Genomic DNA, 18870 nt, shown 5'->3' with positions numbered 1-18870 from the left:
ACTTAAACAATAAAGAGCTACTTGTAGGTGCATTTATTGAATGACCGATATTAAAATAAATGTTGCTCTTATAAATTACAGTTAAAACGATACTTACCGCAGAGGAATTCATCATCGCCTTCTTCACACTGTCGTATTCCATCACATCGATGAATTGAGGGTATACAGTATTTTTGACCATGGCATCTGTAGTATCCTGCGCATGTATACTCATCTGTAGGGTAGAGTATTTTTTTCAAAAAACAAGTCTATACTAACAACACACTTTTAATAAATACGTCGTTTAACGATCCAAATGCTAGCACATATATGTCACGAAGTTAACTTTGTTGCTCGTTTGTCATGTATTCTTGATTCTCAACATTCCACACACGTGACGATTTTGACAATATTGTTACTGTGAAGTGAATGTGTTCTATGAAGTAAATCGAAGCGACACTAATGTTGCAATATTCGTGTAGGGAAAACTTAGTGGCTAGTGTTCAGAGAGGTCGTGGCCATATAGGCATTCACATACAAGAAAATACACAAAACGTGGTAAAACCAAATTACGTATTGGAATATGTGATGTTAAAATACTGGTTACAATCACGTTACAAACGTAATGAGTTTGAATGAGCGTATCGCGTAATGCAGGCGATTAATAATAATGCAGCAGTGCGATACCACCGTATTAGTAGCTCTACCGACAGTACCACTTTAAAGAATGGCACTGCTGAGATATGTCATTTTATATTTTTAGTGAAGACTAATATCTTAATGATCAGAAAAGTATAATTGGGATCTTCATCATTTATTTTAATGAACATCTTATTTTTATCCGCTGTAAAAAAGTAATAAGCCTTGTCATTTGGAAGTAATCTATTCTTCGGAAAGTAAGCGTAGGTATTTTGATATAAGCTTCTAGTTCTAAGCGTGTGGTGAATATCTAGCGTTTGATGAATCCCTTGCCAGTAGTATGAATTTAAGACGACATGATTCAGTACACAGACGTGTGTTTACATACCACAGTTTAATTCATCTGCTCCATATGGACAATCATCAACTCCATCACATCGTCTGTGCAGTGGGATACAGTAACTATGGGGACACTTAAAGCTGGTATAGTCACATTCAAATGGCTCTGTAGAAGAGAATAAGTCGTTATTTGAACATTTGAAGTTCTTGGTGTTGTCGAGTTGTTGGGCACTGTTTTTCTCACAAAAATGCGCTCGTTAAATATAAAATAATACTTATCCATGTTTATTATTTTCACTTACCGCAAAATCTGATATGAGTTGCATCCCGGCAACCTCTCTGTGTCCGCTGCTCATCAAAATAGTATTTACACATGTACTGCCTGTCAATGCAGTAGTCATTCTGGCAGTGAAACTGTTCACCAGCACACACCGATCCCACTAAATACATGACGGAAAACGACGTTTTAAAACTGACAATAATGTACGTACTAAAAACCATTAGCAAAATGTAATTTCAATTTGTGTTAGTGGTATTATGTAATAGGTTATTCGATGTTGTTGAATTCATTTGATGTAACTCTGTGAAAACACGCAGTGGAATGATATTATATGTACAATTAAACTTACGCTGACAATCTTTTTCGTCCTCGCGTAAAAGACCCTGGCAATCATAAACTCCATCGCACACCTTGTGGTCTGGAATACATTCTCCATTATAACACAAGAAGCCTGGAGGCTCGGGACAAATATTTTCTAAAGAAAATGAAGACGTTTAGGTGGAAATAAGTAAGATACCCAATGGGAATTCTCAGCCGCAAGTCAAATTACAAGTCGTAGAAAAACAAAAGCCAATCGAAAAATGATAACAAAAACACAACGTATTGCAGTGATGTACCGCAATGTAATAAATTTAAATGTACGCATGGCACAGTAACACAGCGACCACTCACCGCAGTTTATTTCGTCTGAACCATCTGTACAATGAATTACAAAATCACATCGTAGCTGTATTTCGATACACTCACCATTAAGACATTCGAATTCTGTATCTGTACAATTACGTAAAACTAACGAGAAAATCAGAATCATTCAAATAATATAGCATTGAAATAACGTAATCCTAGCATAAGGCGTAATTTTAAATCAAGTTTAAATGGCAGGCCAATATCGCATATTGAGTGAGTGATCGATCGACTTTTCAAATTTCACACGATTGTCATTGTACACGTCGGCTGATGATTATTGATATATGTGAGATCATTTAACAGATTTTATCTAAACTACCACTCAACTGCCTGGTACTCTCAATGGCCAATTTGGATACAATCACTGGAAATATCATACTTACCACAGTTTAATTCATCGGAGTTGTCGCCACAGTCATTTTTGAAATCACAATAAAACGTCATAGATATACATCGCCCATTTGCACAAGTATAGCTAGTATTAGAACACTCCGTCTCTGCAATTGACATGTCAGAAATAATGTCCAACTAATAATAACTGTCCAAATAAACCACGTATTATGTAAATGTGTATATGCATGTACCCTCTCCTCACACACGCATCCATATGAAATACAAATTGCTATAACGGATGTAGTTTTTGTTCATATCATGCTGTATTATTACTTACGGCAATCAAGTTCATCAGATTCATCAAAACAATCAACAAAGCCGTCACACTCGTAAACCGGAAGTATGCATTCGCCATTTTGGCATCTATACAAGTATATGCCGCAGTCGTCCATTTCTAGAATTACATTAATTTATTGTTATATTAAGATACATTGTCTAGCATTTTGTTTCGTTTTTCTGATTCAAGTGTAACGCAAGTGCACAAAATGTTTACATGCCGACTTATAATGCAACAGAAAAGCGAGTAACCGAAAAACAAGACAATCTTACGATTCGAAGGTTTTTCACATATATAAAACGGTGTCAGCTGCATTTTACAAGGTACCATTTTCCATTCCCAGCTGAATTGTTCAGTCATCAAGGCACACACGTCACTGTCATCACTACTGATACCATTATCATCACTCTCCCAATTATCGTACTTCACAACTTCCCCAGTTATACATGTAGTATCTTTACTACCCTCATCTTGTCTTAGTCCAATCCATACCATGCCGTTACTGACTGGTGCCCATATAACATTTAATAAATATTCAACTTGCTCTTGGATGGCAATTGATGTAATACAGAGGGGTATTGCTCCGTGTATTCCACACTGTGTCTTGGCGTCCTCCCAGGACAGCACCACATTTGTATTGTCTGTATTTGGTTTAAGGTCCACGCACGACGACCCCATTAAACTCCAACCACTATCACATCCTAGATGCGGGGACAAATTGAATAATATTTTGGACGTGTTACGTTACGTTACGTTATTCTTTGTTTCTATGTTGTGTCGTGTCGTGCCATTAAAGCGGGAGGGTCGTCACCTGCGCACGCGCGGAAATTGAGTTGAAGCGACGATAACAACACACGCTAAAAACGCAAAGGCTCATGGGGAAACGATTGTTTATATACAATGACATGCTATGACCATCTGACGCATGCACAGGTGACGACTCCCCCGCTTTAAGTAGAAGACATGTTTATTCCACAGTACAATAGTGAGTTATACATACCAAGTTGATTGATTCCAGAATATGAGATATCCTTCTGGTCAGGGTCTGTAAAGTCAACAATGTTATCCGATTTAAACTAAATATATGAGTAATATCCACTTTTTAAACAAATCAACATATAATATTTGTCCATCAACCTCATCTTTAGAAACCTAGTCTTGGTGGTTTATGTACAAGTTCCTCTCTTGTTCTATTGTAAATAATTACCTAATTTCTGGTGATATCTCCTCCTGAACGAACTATGTTGAGGAAAAACCTTTGGAATATGTAAAATTCTGCATACACTTTTTGAACTTCGATACACATTGATTACAATATTCTATTCGTAAATTATGATAATCATGACGTCATCGTACCTATATATGTCGCTTTCGTCTTGCAAATATATTGCCTGACGTAATCATAGGCACAGGCCACGTCATGCCAGTGATTGGTAGAATGTATGTTGGACAATCTATATAGACCACAGTCTTCGAATATTCCACCATCCGGTTGTTTCTCTTCTCCACTGCGTTCGTTTGCTTCAGCCCTACGCAATTGATACAATGTGCTGGCACTAATATGTGTGATCGTTATTGAACAATTGTATAACGATGTTGTTAATGATGTTATTACTGCTACTGATTTCAACATACTCACCAATCAGTGTAACTCATTGGGTTGCCGTCAATCCACCGAAAAGTACCTTCATCTCCAGAATCTGTTAAACCTAAACAATTTACAAATTCAATCGTATCATTACAGTATAGATGAACAAATGTTGGACCACCCTGAACGTGTAAGTTTTTATTTATTTATTTATTTATTTATTTATTTATTTATTTATTTATTTATTTATTTATTTATTTATTTATTTATTTATTTATTTATTTATTTATTTATTTATTTATTTATTACGTACTACGTATTACGTACGCCTTTTTACAAGAATGTTTGTTAATCATTCTATGACTATTCAAAATACTTCGTGAAAAAGAATTTTCAAGATTTTCTTGTCCCCAAAGCAGTCCACTCGACTAGCAGGTCGATATATTTCACAGAATAACTTAGTAGATTTTAGTATGTTTCTAAAATATTTGCGTGACCTCCATGTGGACCAGATAATATGTTCAGAATCATAATAACACAAATCCTATTATGCGCATGCGCAAACAATGAGTCATATAGACTGTGGAACATGAGATATATCATAATTTTACGAGTCTTACCAATGTATGTTTCAATAAACTCGCTTCTCCACTCTGTTGACAGCATGTAATGGATAAAAACCATTTCTTCATATTTTAATATGCTTACGAGGTGGGAGGTTTCGGATTGGCATATACTTTCAGCTTCCATCCACGATGTCGGTTCACTGTGGTGAAACTTATAGCAGCGTCGGTCATACAATTGCCATCCATCTTCACAGCTGTAATCTTTCAGGGTAAATCAAATATGACAGAGAACAATAAATTCTATCCGTTCGTGTGTATGTGCGGACGTGTTCGAATGCCTTCATTATTTAAGATTCCGTTGATTACGTAGGACGCAGCGAAAATGTAGCGCATGCCTGTACGCATGACTGTAATAGACTCCTGTCACTGAACACAAATGATGACACAGGAGCGAATAATTATTGCTGGTATTCAGTCTGTTATTATATCTCACTGAATTATCACTACCAGAGGAATGTGTGTATGTATATATAATAACAAGGTTACCACAAAGTATGCACTCAGTCAGTATGGGATGGCATCGACCTCCGTTACGCGTTGGTCGACACGATCACCGTACTGCCTTCGTGCACACAGTTAACAATACAGATATTTAAATGACTTTGGTGTAAGTCCTCCCAATCAGGTAAATTCAACTCGGTAACACTGAAAACGCAAACGAAATACATAAACAAAATGCTAAGCATGGTATTATAATAATAGACATATTCACATTTGTGCTAAACGCTTGTGCTCCTCATTAAAGATTAGGTGCAAAAATTTAGGTACTTTTAAGTACCTGTACTTATGCTATGAAAATTTAAACAGTACTTTAAAAATCGACCGATAAAAGCTTAACTATAATGGGACACATTTTCGGGCATGTATTTTCATAGCTGGATAGGATATATTCAATATGTACTCGAAAAGCAGGAACGAATGTAACAATAATGAAACATGTATTTGGGGATTTGGGGGAAGGGCGATTGAGATATCAAAAAAATGTCTGCGTAGCCAGCAATGTAGTTTTTAAATTTGTAGTAAAAAACAAAATCTTTATAGGAATAGGTGAATTTTACTCCTAAGCTCATTTAATAAATGAGGTAATGACGCATCTCTATCTTAAGGGTTTCAAAGATTATACCACAGCTTGATGGACATCAAACAGCAATGGTATTTATGCTCACCTTTGTCATGCTCATGAGTAAGTTCGATAGGCGGGACATACCCCGACGATGTATATTCCGCTGAAAATCCACCCCCAGATTCACCTCCATTAAAATAAATATACAAGACATTCTCACTTGAAAGAACCACCGGTGTAGGTCTTTGTGCATTGCAGTAAGATCCAATCAGTTGCGTGAAGTCTCTCTCGTCACCATCGTACACGTGGACACCATAATCAGAACATAGATTATCGTTGGTCGGGACATCGAAGTAAAGAAACAGCAACGTAATATACGTTCCTTTGAGCACCGTGATTTGCCATGTACACCGACTGTTGTCTGGATATGGGTTCGGGTAATTACTGGATTGAAAATAACCGCAAGTGTGATTGAATGCTCTTATCTCCCCATCCGGGCACTGCCGAACACCTGTCGAGAATCCGGGACACTCTGGAACGATGATATCAAGAAAAAGCATGTCAGTCATCATAACGCCCATGAATAGTTCAAATGAATAAACATATACTTTGAATCTATGCCTGCAAATATTATGACAGGTTAGCGGTTGTAACAAGAGAAGTCTCACTTCAACACTTCAATGTCTGAACTGCAATCATAAGTTTTGTATTCATCACTTCGACACTCTCTACACCTTACCTTGTGTTACATAGCTTGCTACAAATACACCAGTTCCTTCATTCGGATTGCCACTACTGTAACGTATGATTACTTGATTGTTAGAGGTAATTAGATAAGGCGGTAATTGGGTACCACAATATCTACCAATCAAGTTTGAAGGTACAGCCTCATTTCCAACATACAGTTCGATATAGTTGAATGGAAGACATTCTTCTACATTCGACATTTTATTCACACTTGGTATGATGAATTCAAGAAATTCGAGAAATACATGCTTTCCTTTTTCCACGGTTATGGTCCACTGACACCGTTTATAAGAAGATTGGCCGAGATTGCTTGTGCTTGTTATGCGTCCAGATGCACCTGTCAACTGGCTGTCACCACCACAACCAGAGTCACACATTCCAAACCCACAGTCTAAAACACAAGCATTATAAAATAAGATGACATTCACATCGGTTTTGTATCGATGTGACGTGACAGTTGGCACAGGACGTCAAACGATAGCGTTAGGTTGAATATCACGTTTTATTGCTTTTATAGAGAAAAGCTGTCCTGCAATTAGTATAACATGCGACATATCAGCAAGAACGTGACAGTATAGGATATGATTACAGATTTTATTAGTCGAACGCTGGAGAGCTATTACGTGCATTAGTCGGTGTCATTGAATCAAGTTTCAGTAGAATCAGGTCGTACGTTTTAGAAATACTAATAATTAAACATATTAAATATAATGGACATCATATCTCAGCTATCATATTATTGCAATTCTCTAAGGCATTGATTTAACCATGAATTAAATTACATTCGATTCGGTAATTTTTTACCTGTTCTTGCATATATAGCCAGAAATCCCAGGTTCCTGTCGCCGATGTCCGAGCCAGAGTTGAAGACAAGTGACAATGCGTTAGAGCTCGACTGAACTGCAAGATTTGTTATAGTTCCACAGTATTCGTTGATGCGTGTATCCGTGTCCGGGTCCGAACCATCATATATAATCAATACGTTTTCACAATGCTTATAACCATCCGTGGATAAAGTGAATCGTTTGAATGTTAGGCTGCAATGACAAACGGACCGCTGTGTCTTAATAAAAGTACATACACACATGGGCTTGTCATCTGTATATGATATGCGAGAATGTACTGCAATTAATATAAGACATTCAGAATATTGTCGACATTAAGGACTTCTCAGATCGTATATGCGACTGATAAAAATTATTTTGAACTCTGCTGAACCAATTTCAACCAGGTACTGGTGCTTTAACATTATGAATAAATGTTAGGGGGTTAATTTATTTATATTGAAACGCCAATGTTGTATTGTTATACGGACTCATTTCACCATAATCTCACATTCATTGCTACTGACCTTATAAAACTACCTTCTTGCGCCAGAATTGTCCATTGGCAGTTCAAATCAGGGTCGAACGTCAATGGATAATTAGGGGATTGTATTTTTCCAATAGGCATCGTCATTGGTTGGAAACTCTGGTCACTACACATGTCATTTTCGTCGCTTTCCCCACAACATTCTAAACAGTAATAACAATTTATAAAGAATAGAGCAATACATTACCATGATATTAGTATCCAAGGTAGATAAGTACAATAGTTACGGGTAAATCTATATGTTATGCAAAGTGTATGGGTCTTGACAAAACCCAACCCTTGTTGCAAACGATAACGCACTTGTCCTTACCAAGCTGACATATGGATGGCAGATGTTGTTGACAATCTATGTTCACCCACGCACTGTCGTTACTAGCCACACATCCATCAACAGGGTATCCTGAATTTTCGCGAAAATTCGAGTAACCAGTAAGCGTGCTACCGTCTGACCAGATCCAAAATTCATTGTCATGTGCGTGTAAACCAATCCAATAATCTTCATTAGGTATAACAAAATCCGTTGCTATGGGAACATTGTATGATCCCCGTACAGCCAAAGTACTCTGCAATAAATATATATTTTATTTTGCTTAGTGCGCAGTTTTGTTTTAAGCAATTACATTTAAGCATCGCAAAACAACGTTTGTGGTCATTTTTTTTCAAAGAATAGAGCAGTGAGACGGTTCCTTGGGAATATTTTAGGGTACACACACACACACACACATACTTGTATTGCAATATGTTCCGAGGACTTCATTGGATTAACTTTTAATATAGTTGAATTAACTTTTAATATAGTTGCGATATGAACTCGATTAAAACGCGTTCCTATATAGGGTTGCGTTTTAATTGGAGTTTAATTAAACTCAATTACAATGCAATACAATGGAGAATTGCATTTTAATTAAGTTTAATTAAACAAGAGTTGAATATCCGGTGACTGAACATAGAAATGTTTGCGAAGCTTAGGTTTAGTATCGGGGTAAGGTATGGTACAATTATATTAATATTAATATAACGTGAACCATACCTTCCCCCGATACTAAACCTAAGCTACGCAAAACGTATTAATAATCGAATTAACTATTAATATAAATTATGTTTTCCGAGGACTATGAAAAAGGTCCTCGGAAGGTGTGTATGTCCTCGGAAGTAGGTATATATATATATCTGTATTTTTGTCCTCGCAACATATAGCAATCCAAATACACACACACACACACACACACACACACAAATTTCATCAGTTTGTTAACAGAGAGCGCCTTACAGTGGTGAAATAAGTGAATATTTTAAATATAAATGCTTACCTCTATATTTGAATTGGTCACTTTTAGTAAAAACCCAAATGCGAGTTGACATGACGTAAGTGCATTAGACCATGTCATATCCCGATGTTCACTTCTATAACAGTATCCATCAGCGTACGCCCAATCGTAAGACAAAGCTGATTTGCATATCTCTGTTAATTTGAAATACGAACAATTGTTGTTAGTTTTAGACATGCCGACCTTTCTGTCAACTTTCAAAACATTTCTAATTAAATATTGTAATTTGCGGATTGTCTTTGCTTTTTTTTCAAATCTGGATTTTAGAAATAATTTAAAACTAAAGCGGGAGAGTCGTCACCTGTGCACGCGCGGGAATTGAGTCCCAGGCGACGATAACAATACACACTAAAAACGCAAAGGCCCATGGGTAGAGGCTTGTTTGTAAACAATGACACGTTATGGCCATTTGACGCATGCGCGGGTGACGTCTCTCCCACTTTAAATATTGCTCTATCAATGCTTTTTATTAGAACTGTTCTTAATGTAAAACTGTCTGCATAATGTTTGAGAACCAATTTCCCAAAGATTATTTAGTATTTCTCATCTTGTGTGTATTGTAATATCAGCAAGCGTGTGCTATTCGTTAGTTATTACCTAAACAGTTCCTGTCGTTTCGTGGATTCAGATAGTACCCAAACGGACATCCACAGGCATAACTTGATGGGGTATTGAAACAGGATGATGCACATCTACCATTGTCAAATTTGCACTCATCGGCATCTGAGAAAATATTATAAATATAAAATGCGAATTTTGGCTCCAACTAAATCACTGTGAGCTAATATTCTTAAATTGCAGAATTGATAGTATCAGATGTCATGTGTACACAAGCAGACTGAACGTACGTCTTTTTTCATTGATTCAATTGAATATGTATTCGTGTCATTCGTTATGTTGTGTTTTTTGACTTCAAGTCAATTCAAATTTGTTGTTAGACTAAAGATATGATGTGATGTTATTTTTACGTCTATGCGACATACAGACCTTTCTCACAAATAAACGACAAGAACTGTCTCTGACATGTATCATAATCCCATTGATATGTGCTTCTTGGTTTAATAAATGCGCACTGATCTTGTTCCGATGGTTCACTACTGCCAATAAAATTGGTATAAGTCAATTCGTATCCAGAAACCCATTTCCACGTAGCTGACTCGGCCTCCATAGACAGACCAATATGATAACCATTGATGTCATTCTGGGGTATATTGCTCTCAATAAATTGTTGCACTGCTAAAGTAGAAATGCTTGCCAGATGAGCGCCTTCCCCGGTACACCATTCTTCAGCATGTGCCGAGTGTTCACTAATTTCGTTCATCGGTACATATGCCAATCCATTCATGAGCCATAATGGACCGTAACACCCACCTTGGAATAACAACCAATGTTCACCACATTCCTGACGGGCTAGATAAACATCGCAATTACAATTAATTACAAGTTTCTTGCACATGAGCAATATGCATACATGTCTCACTGAATAATTGTCGGGAATCGATTTCTGCACACTATAGTAACAACATAACGCTTACCTTTACTGGTTTGGTAATATGTGAAAAATCGATACTGGCTATGTAGTCCAATCGTGAAATTCAACATATTGCTTTCAGAAGAGAATGCCAAGTAACCCAAGGGGACAATCTGCTCAGATTCGATTCCTTCACACATCGCATTGCTATACAGCAGGCCGCCAACTCGTTCATAGTCAGTACCGTTTAACTCAACTTCGGATATCTCAATGAAATTTGAGTCTGAAACGCCAGGTATGCACACCACTTCGAAGACTAAAATATTGAAGTGTATAATTTGATTTGGATCTGTAGTGATAAGCCACGTACACTGCGTCACATCATTGTCGAAATTTGGATAAATAACGGATTGTATAACACTATTGTCGTCATCTAAAGCGCCACCACATGCTATGAATGAGAAGTAACATTGGTTAGACATAACATCTACAACAACGCATGGTGATAACCTTTCAAATATATGAATAGTAAAGTGTACACGAGAAGAAGGAACACACAAATGTGTGCAAAAACTATTTATAACCTGGTTCCAATTAATTCGAAAATTATTCATAGTAACGATCGTACTTACGAACTGCTGTGCTGATATCAACTTCAAACCCCTTTTTATTAATTGTTGCATCACTTTTAAACACAAACAGTACAACATTACCACTGGATTCGATTGTATCGCTTACGTTGTTGCCCGATCCACAGAGACTGCCGAGCAATGGCGATTCTTCAGTTGGTCCATCATAGATTTTTAAGTAATCATAACACCCACTGTACGCGTCACTTTCGATTTCTAGAAACATAACCTTCATTCGGATGTACACTCCATATCTTTGCTTCAGTGTCCATTGGCAGTCCAAGTGACAGTCGTAGTTGTTAGGATAGTTTGGTGATGTGATAACACCTGACGCTGCACTGAATGTGCCACCACACCCGCCTGTGTGACAAATAGGTACAATGTAATAGCTTTCATAAAACATCATTGTTCTATATGGGAATGCAATATGTGGCGTGTATGTTTTATCAGATTAGCTCCCTATTGACATAAACTGGATATTTTTCAAAATTGTTATTTACTGAATTTATACGCTTGGTAAGAGCATAATATGTTTTGTTTATTGTGTTTATTTTCGAGCCTGTTTTTTGGCATAATGCGTTAAAATATTTCGATATTGCAATGAGGTCATCCAATCTTACGTCTATAAATATTATAATTATTGCTATACCAGACAAGTCATGAAGGTCCATACAAAAGAAAAAAATACAATTACAATAAATTCACACTAACAGAACACTTTATATACATAACACTTTCACCAAAATTGTTCCTATTTGCATAGACTTATATTATCTATAAGCTGCGTTCTTATATTATCGACATAGACAGCAAACTATATTGGGGCGGTGTTCTTCCCTGTAAAACTTCGTTGAAGGCACGCTGTCCACCACAGACAAAATAACCGTTCTCTTTACCACAAAATGAGATTACGTACAATAAATTCTAATAGTTTCGTAAACAATATCCAGTGATTAACCCTGTCATGTGCCTTAGTAACATCCATAAAGCAACAAATTTAAAATACCGGGAAATTATGAATAGCATTCTTTTATGTTCAGGGCGATCGGATGGAAATAAATGCCTCTTTTGAAGTGGTATCGTTACATGCTGATTGTGTAATATAGTTAGTACACTATCGATAAAGTGTTAGTAATAGCATAGCAACATTGAAAGAGAGGGAAGTAATTTTAGATTTGTGCAAATTACCTAATAATCATAAAGTGACAAAAGTATCTTGTTTTATCTTACCCGCGTCTCTTTTATCGAGAGCTTTATAACTGGCAGTGAAGTATTCTCTGTCTAATCCCATGGATGAATGGAATGTTACTATCATACTGGACGAAGATGAATGGTATGTGATGTTCTGGTTTTCTGTATCATTGCCACACAATATCACAAGGGTTTTGCCGTTTGTATCAGAAAGTTCTAAGAAACTGTCACATGAGGTAATGTTCTCAAATTTTGCATAGATGAGCTGGAATCCAATTATTCGATCTTCACCTGGATTTAGAGTCCATGTACATGTTTCAGGAGAATTATCCGTTCCATGTCTGGTCGGAGAGTGAATCGTACCAAATTCTGCCTCTAATTGGCATCCACACCCTGGAAAATATAACTATGTTTGATTATCTGTGTTTTATATATTGAGTATTATATCGATATTTACATTTTGTCAACGTTACTCCAGGTAATGTAAGTTGTAGGCCACACTTTTAAATGTACCCAAAGCTTTATATATTTGTGGTTTTAGGTACGATGAACATACTATATCCTGTTAGTAGGATAAAATAATATAATATCAATACATATCTGTATAATTATGAGAGATAGTTTACATTCACATTAACCATCTATTCGTTGATTTTAATTTGTGACTTTTTTGTCTCTGAAGCATATACAAATTCCGCGACCCATTTTCAAAGATCAGTAACAGTGATAAAATAAAAAAACATAGATAAAACGAACAGCGCGAAATGGTAACCACGCACAAAACTCTTTTATAGGCGGTTCATGGAAATGTTCGTAACTTAATCCCCTGGGCAAATATTACAGGAATCGTACACGATCGTATTTGTCTATTTCTCAGCTTTCCGAAAACGTAAACATTACCATAGGTACATGCTTAAGTGGCGGGGAAATTAATAATCACAAGTAAACTATTACTCGCTTTCCCCCTCTCACCATCTTAATGTTACTTTCAACAATTCTTCGGAAGGTTTCATTGACGTAAATATTGATACGCTGAAATATTTAAAACCAATATTGAAAACATTAAATCTGCCTTGCAACATCATTATGACTATTGTTTTTCAATCATCTACATTTACCAATCAAGTTGTGGTGAATACAAGAAGATTATCTATATTGTACTAATAACGGTGAATTGGTGATCGTTCGAAATGTCACGACGTGAATCAAAACTACAGTAATCTTGTGAATATGTATATAAATACCAATTTTCATCTTATGAATTCCTAAAAAAGGCTTATTTTTTCAATAAAATTATTTTTATGGATTTCATATATACAAACTAACGTTTTACATGACAAATATCACTGAACACAAAAACAATCGTCACAATCCTAACCTATGTTATATAGTCGAATGATCTATTGGGGCAAGATTTCTTTCGTCATTAAAAAGTAGTCTTTAACGTGTAGTGAATCTACGTTCTACCATTTTTATTCCAGTAACTAAATAGTTGCTTCGAAACATACATCGTGTTTTGGACAGTGTACATACCGCATGAGGTAAAAGTTGCAAAAACCCCACTTTGTAAATTCGGTTTACTGTCAGAGATGAATCGTATCACCATTTTATTGGAACTTCCTATTATTTGGTGTGGATTATCGCTACCACAGTACTTTCCAAGGTTGTATAAATCACCATCGTCTTCTAGGAGGAACGTAAATGCAGAATATTAGATTGGGCAATGTGTGGTGCAAGTATTGAGAAGAATCCACTGGTATAGTTTTTTTGTTTAATGTAAGATATGCTTAAAATGGCATGAACACATAACCCAATAGCACAATATATATATATTTGTGAATATGTGTATATGTCCTCTTCTTAAATTAGTTAAGGTAGAAGCCTACTCATATTTGTTGAGAAAGTTGGTCATAAATCACATGACAGTGTTCATTGGTTTAGTATGTAAAATCATGGAGCTATTGTCCCATGGCACCATAAAATAGCATTCTATTGTGTGTTACAGTGACGTATTTTGAGAAACTTGTCCTAATTTTTTTCAAAAATAGCTATTTTTAGAACAATTCCATAGAGCGCAATGTTAAACAAAAATTGCATTTTTCAACACTTTTTAAAACCCAGATTTTTGAAAAAATTCTGGAAAACAAAAAGAAGGCCATTATTAACAATGTATTATTTTTGCAGCCTATGTCACCAGCCTACAATTTGAGATATGGCATAATATCTCTGCCATAGGAACCTATAGTAAAAGCACTATAATACTGCCAAAATGGCCACTATTCACTAAAATACAACCATGATTTTCTCGAAAATTAACCTGGTGACCCAAATTTTTTTCAAAGTCAATATTCTTATATTGCCCGGAAGTACAATATATTAAAAAATGAATAAATTGTGGGTTTTTGAAATCATGACTAGGCATCTACCTTAATGTTCCTGGCAACATGTAATAGACCATTTTCTTTCACTGCGAGATCACGTGAAATCGAACGTAAAAACAGGACAAACAAAGGTCATAACGTCGTAGTGGCGACAAACATCGCGTGGGATTCGACAAACGCGAAAGTATTTTGGGGATATTTCTATGGTTTATGTGTTGTACACACGTGATGACGGTCAATTTCGATGAAGTAATGGAATTCAAACGCAATATTTTCCTGTCAAAGATCGGTCTTTTGATGTGAGCTACGAAATGAAGAAATTCGCGTTCAAAATCTATTCGTTCGATTTTTGAGAAGCAGACGTTCGGTGCGCGTCTTTCAGGCAACTCGCGAGATTTCGTCTAGTAGTATGCAATAATTGACGGCGTACCTTCCATAATCTGGAGATAATCCGTGCATATCCCGTCAGTGCTTGATCCAACATCAAAGTATTCTATTGTAAGGATAACATACTCTTCGACGGGCACTTCTAAGATCCAGGTACAATTCAGGTTAACATCATAAATCTCGGGGTGATTTGGAGTAGATAGATAATCGATACAAGACGAATCATTCAAAAACTTAACTCCGTCACATCCTGATGTAGTCCCAGTCAATGCACATTCTGGAATGTATACAACAGCAAAAAAACTATAGACGACCGCTGACCATCGTCTTTGCAGACTTCAATCTAAATCAAATTAGCGTTAAACACAGATGGTGCAAGCTGTGCCTTTTAAAATAAATTAATATTCTACAACAGGCTTCGTCTGATGGTAGGAAAGTAGTTATATGAAGTAGTTATATGGTATACGCTTCGAGTATTATTGTGATAATTATGTATATCGGTTGACGTTTACATATTAGTATGTGATTTTTTAGAAGTTGTAGGGTATTTAATCCATTCTTTCCATAAGACATGTAAACAATTGCACAGTTGTCAATAATGCCAGGAGTATGTATGTGGCAGTATTTTACAGACGGGGATCTGTCTGCTGATCACATGAAACTCACCTGCCTGAAGTCCCACTGAAATAGCCGTTGCGACACCTAAAACTTGCGCATTCTCAAACGACAAGACACTATCTAATTCCACATCTTCTGGTGATGATATCAAACTTCTCAGAAGAGTATGCCTATGTGGACAGTTATCTAAATACGCTGATTTCATCGGGCATCCGTTTTTGCACGACCACCCTAAAACAAAACACAATCGAAAATGTGCATACATGTACGGCATCCAATGATACTGTATATAATATATGTGTGAAGATACAATTCACTTACCGATAATATCGCCCTCTTTACATGGTATCCTATCTTCATTTCCAATTTGGATTACAAGTTCGCCTGAAACATTTTCCCTTATATTAATGTCACTCGAAGACACAACTAAAAATCCACCGTCCACTTGACGAAACAATAACATTGTCAATATCACAACCCCTTCTAAATCGTCTCCAGGTATAATCCTCCAAGACGTTATGTACCCGGAACAAGGTACTTGAAGACCGGTGTCAAGGAACACCCCTTCATAGTCTTGATTTGAGAGTGGATAAGTTCCTAAGTCATATCCAAATGTTCGTGGACAAGCCTGGCTACCAATGATTTCATAGTAAATATTAAATCCATGCATTTCAGTTGCAAAATCAGATACAAAATTGACTGTGACCTCGTTTGTGGTGGATATGTAAATCTGCAATCAAATCATTACTCGAGATTAGTTTACGGAATATGCATACAAGTCACAATATGTGTTGATATGTTGTTAAATGATAATACATTTACACCCTTACGAACTGATGTACTTGTCACTGTATCTCTGGACCTTGTTCTGAAAATTAAACGGTCTTTGAATGCTCATTAGACGTTTAACCAAACCGCATTATTTCACCAATGTAATCACGTGATTGATGTAAATCAATCCCTCGAAAAATAGATATGCAACTAATTTATAAATTTGAACTAATTTGAAGGCTTTATTTGTCCTGTACTGTCGAGGTGGTTTCGCTCCTTTGGTCTCCATACAATAAATCGAAACAAAGAAGTGGTTTAGAAGATATATATTGTTTTTGAATAAATTACATATTTTTAACATCCTAGTCGCTAGATTATGCTCGTCAAATCTGTATAATTTCTGGTAAGTCGCAGTTTATCCTACCGGAGTTTTACACAAATCATTACATTTACTGCATTTTAAAGATAGTTATATGAAGCAAAATTGTAAACAGAAGAAATGTTTGATTTATATAATCCCTTTCTGGCCTTGTAGAAAAAATAAACCTTTAATGTCTTTCCTTCAACAATATGTAAAAGGTTCAATGAAGTAAAACTTAATACAGCGTTATAGGCACGCGTAAACAAGGTTTTAGAAATGAAGAAGTGAAATGCCACTGTTTATTTAGTAAACATGGATGTAACAATCAATTGAATATTTAAGAATAAGCTATCAGTGCTGTAACGTTAATGTAATAAAGCGTAATCTTAAATTTAGAAAAAATATACATATTCAAACTTCAAATTTCATTTTTCTTAAATGTTGTCCGTAATACTATTGTTAACCTTACATGGAATCACTATGAAACAAACACTTTGGGGTTGCGACACATACTAGGTGTATATATTTACCTTCATCGGCGGGATTTGCGAAGAGCAATATTTGAGAATAGATTTTGAACTTGGTACACCATCCCATACCTCGACATAGTCAAATATACATCCATCTTTTGAGCTAAGACAGCCCTCCATCTCGATTGAGTAGATCTTGAATGAAACACGTGTATCTAAATAAACGCATAAATAAATTTGTTTTCTTTCTTTTTGAGAAATTATTTCCATATCAACAACAGCACATAGGTTCAGACGTTACCTTTAGTTTGGTTACTGTTTTGAAGTAGTTATTCGACTACATTAGTTGATCGTTACAAACCTACTGGTCCCGAAATAACCCACGTGCAGGACGCGTGACTGTTGTATATTTCAGACTGCACTGGATACGTAACCCACCCATTTCTTGTTGTTAGTGGTGTCTGTAATTCCAATTCACACGTTCCTACATAAATAGACCAATGTAGATGATTATATATGTCACATAGAATGAATACAACCGTAGAAAGTAAAGAATTTCAAATCCACATACCACAAATTTCATCATGTTCGTCAGAAGAATCGCCACAGTCGTAAGATACAGCGTCACATTGCCTTTCACCAGAAACACACTGATTTCCGTTCCAGCACTGGAATAATCCTTCCACACACACAACGTCTGATTAAGAAAAAACGGGAAAAACAGTATACATTCCTGATTCAATCTAATATATCGTGAACATGATAACATCACCGGAAAAAAAGACACATTACAATATACACTATACGTACATGTACTTCTTCGTTGAAAATAGTGTGTATTCACACTAGGTGTAACACTACCAGATCTCCATTCATTCTCACTGCTCAGATAGCAAGTTCGATCGTATATGGCGTAGTTTACTGAACGGCACAGAAATGCAGAGTTGTTTAAGCACAATTCCATGCATTCGTCTTGCGTAACATCCACAATTATGGGCTTGAAATTACTACTTCTATGGAAGCGATATGCCGCAAAGTCAGTGTAGATATCGCCTTCTGAAAATAATACCATAATATTGACTTTTACATTTGATATGCTATCTCATGTGTATCTCTAAATATAATGAACACAAGTTATCAAGGTGGAACCCAATATTCAGCTTTGTTGATTCATACAGATAATATTAGTTCAGGGTAGTCTGTGGGTCAGTGAAATTGAATATTGGCCGACCACAGAGGTGCTTTAGTGTATATATTTCTAAAAACACACAACA

General features: G+C 36.1%; 1 protein-coding gene across 1 annotated transcript in view; it reads right to left on the bottom strand.

Moving 5' to 3' along the window:
• LOC102803184 (uncharacterized) overlaps nucleotides 1-18870 on the bottom strand; it is a 37485-nt gene that overhangs the window by 9402 nt on the left and 9213 nt on the right. Inside the window, exons 8-36 of the mRNA XM_085491481.1 lie at nucleotides 18407-18652; nucleotides 18168-18293; nucleotides 17962-18080; nucleotides 17657-17791; nucleotides 16433-16724; nucleotides 15420-15653; nucleotides 14142-14294; nucleotides 12648-13001; nucleotides 11421-11777; nucleotides 10853-11239; nucleotides 10305-10727; nucleotides 9915-10040; nucleotides 9300-9451; nucleotides 8300-8552; nucleotides 7970-8132; nucleotides 7423-7655; nucleotides 6611-7009; nucleotides 5975-6403; nucleotides 4803-5009; nucleotides 4234-4303; nucleotides 3951-4123; nucleotides 2867-3295; nucleotides 2595-2711; nucleotides 2308-2421; nucleotides 1910-2026; nucleotides 1587-1712; nucleotides 1260-1397; nucleotides 1007-1123; nucleotides 98-214 (exon numbers count right to left, since the gene is read on the bottom strand). Coding sequence (XP_085347607.1) covers nucleotides 98-214; nucleotides 1007-1123; nucleotides 1260-1397; nucleotides 1587-1712; nucleotides 1910-2026; nucleotides 2308-2421; nucleotides 2595-2711; nucleotides 2867-3295; nucleotides 3951-4123; nucleotides 4234-4303; nucleotides 4803-5009; nucleotides 5975-6403; nucleotides 6611-7009; nucleotides 7423-7655; nucleotides 7970-8132; nucleotides 8300-8552; nucleotides 9300-9451; nucleotides 9915-10040; nucleotides 10305-10727; nucleotides 10853-11239; nucleotides 11421-11777; nucleotides 12648-13001; nucleotides 14142-14294; nucleotides 15420-15653; nucleotides 16433-16724; nucleotides 17657-17791; nucleotides 17962-18080; nucleotides 18168-18293; nucleotides 18407-18652 — 6306 coding nt within the window. The remainder of the gene's footprint in view (nucleotides 1-97; nucleotides 215-1006; nucleotides 1124-1259; nucleotides 1398-1586; nucleotides 1713-1909; nucleotides 2027-2307; nucleotides 2422-2594; nucleotides 2712-2866; nucleotides 3296-3950; nucleotides 4124-4233; nucleotides 4304-4802; nucleotides 5010-5974; nucleotides 6404-6610; nucleotides 7010-7422; nucleotides 7656-7969; nucleotides 8133-8299; nucleotides 8553-9299; nucleotides 9452-9914; nucleotides 10041-10304; nucleotides 10728-10852; nucleotides 11240-11420; nucleotides 11778-12647; nucleotides 13002-14141; nucleotides 14295-15419; nucleotides 15654-16432; nucleotides 16725-17656; nucleotides 17792-17961; nucleotides 18081-18167; nucleotides 18294-18406; nucleotides 18653-18870) is intronic.

This window comes from Saccoglossus kowalevskii, chromosome 16 (genome assembly GCF_978046115.1).
Source record: "Saccoglossus kowalevskii chromosome 16, keSacKowa6.1, whole genome shotgun sequence".
Lineage (NCBI taxonomy): Eukaryota > Metazoa > Hemichordata > Enteropneusta > Harrimaniidae > Saccoglossus > Saccoglossus kowalevskii.
Note: the sequence above shows the minus strand (reverse complement) of the source record. Positions and strands in the feature narration are given on the sequence as shown.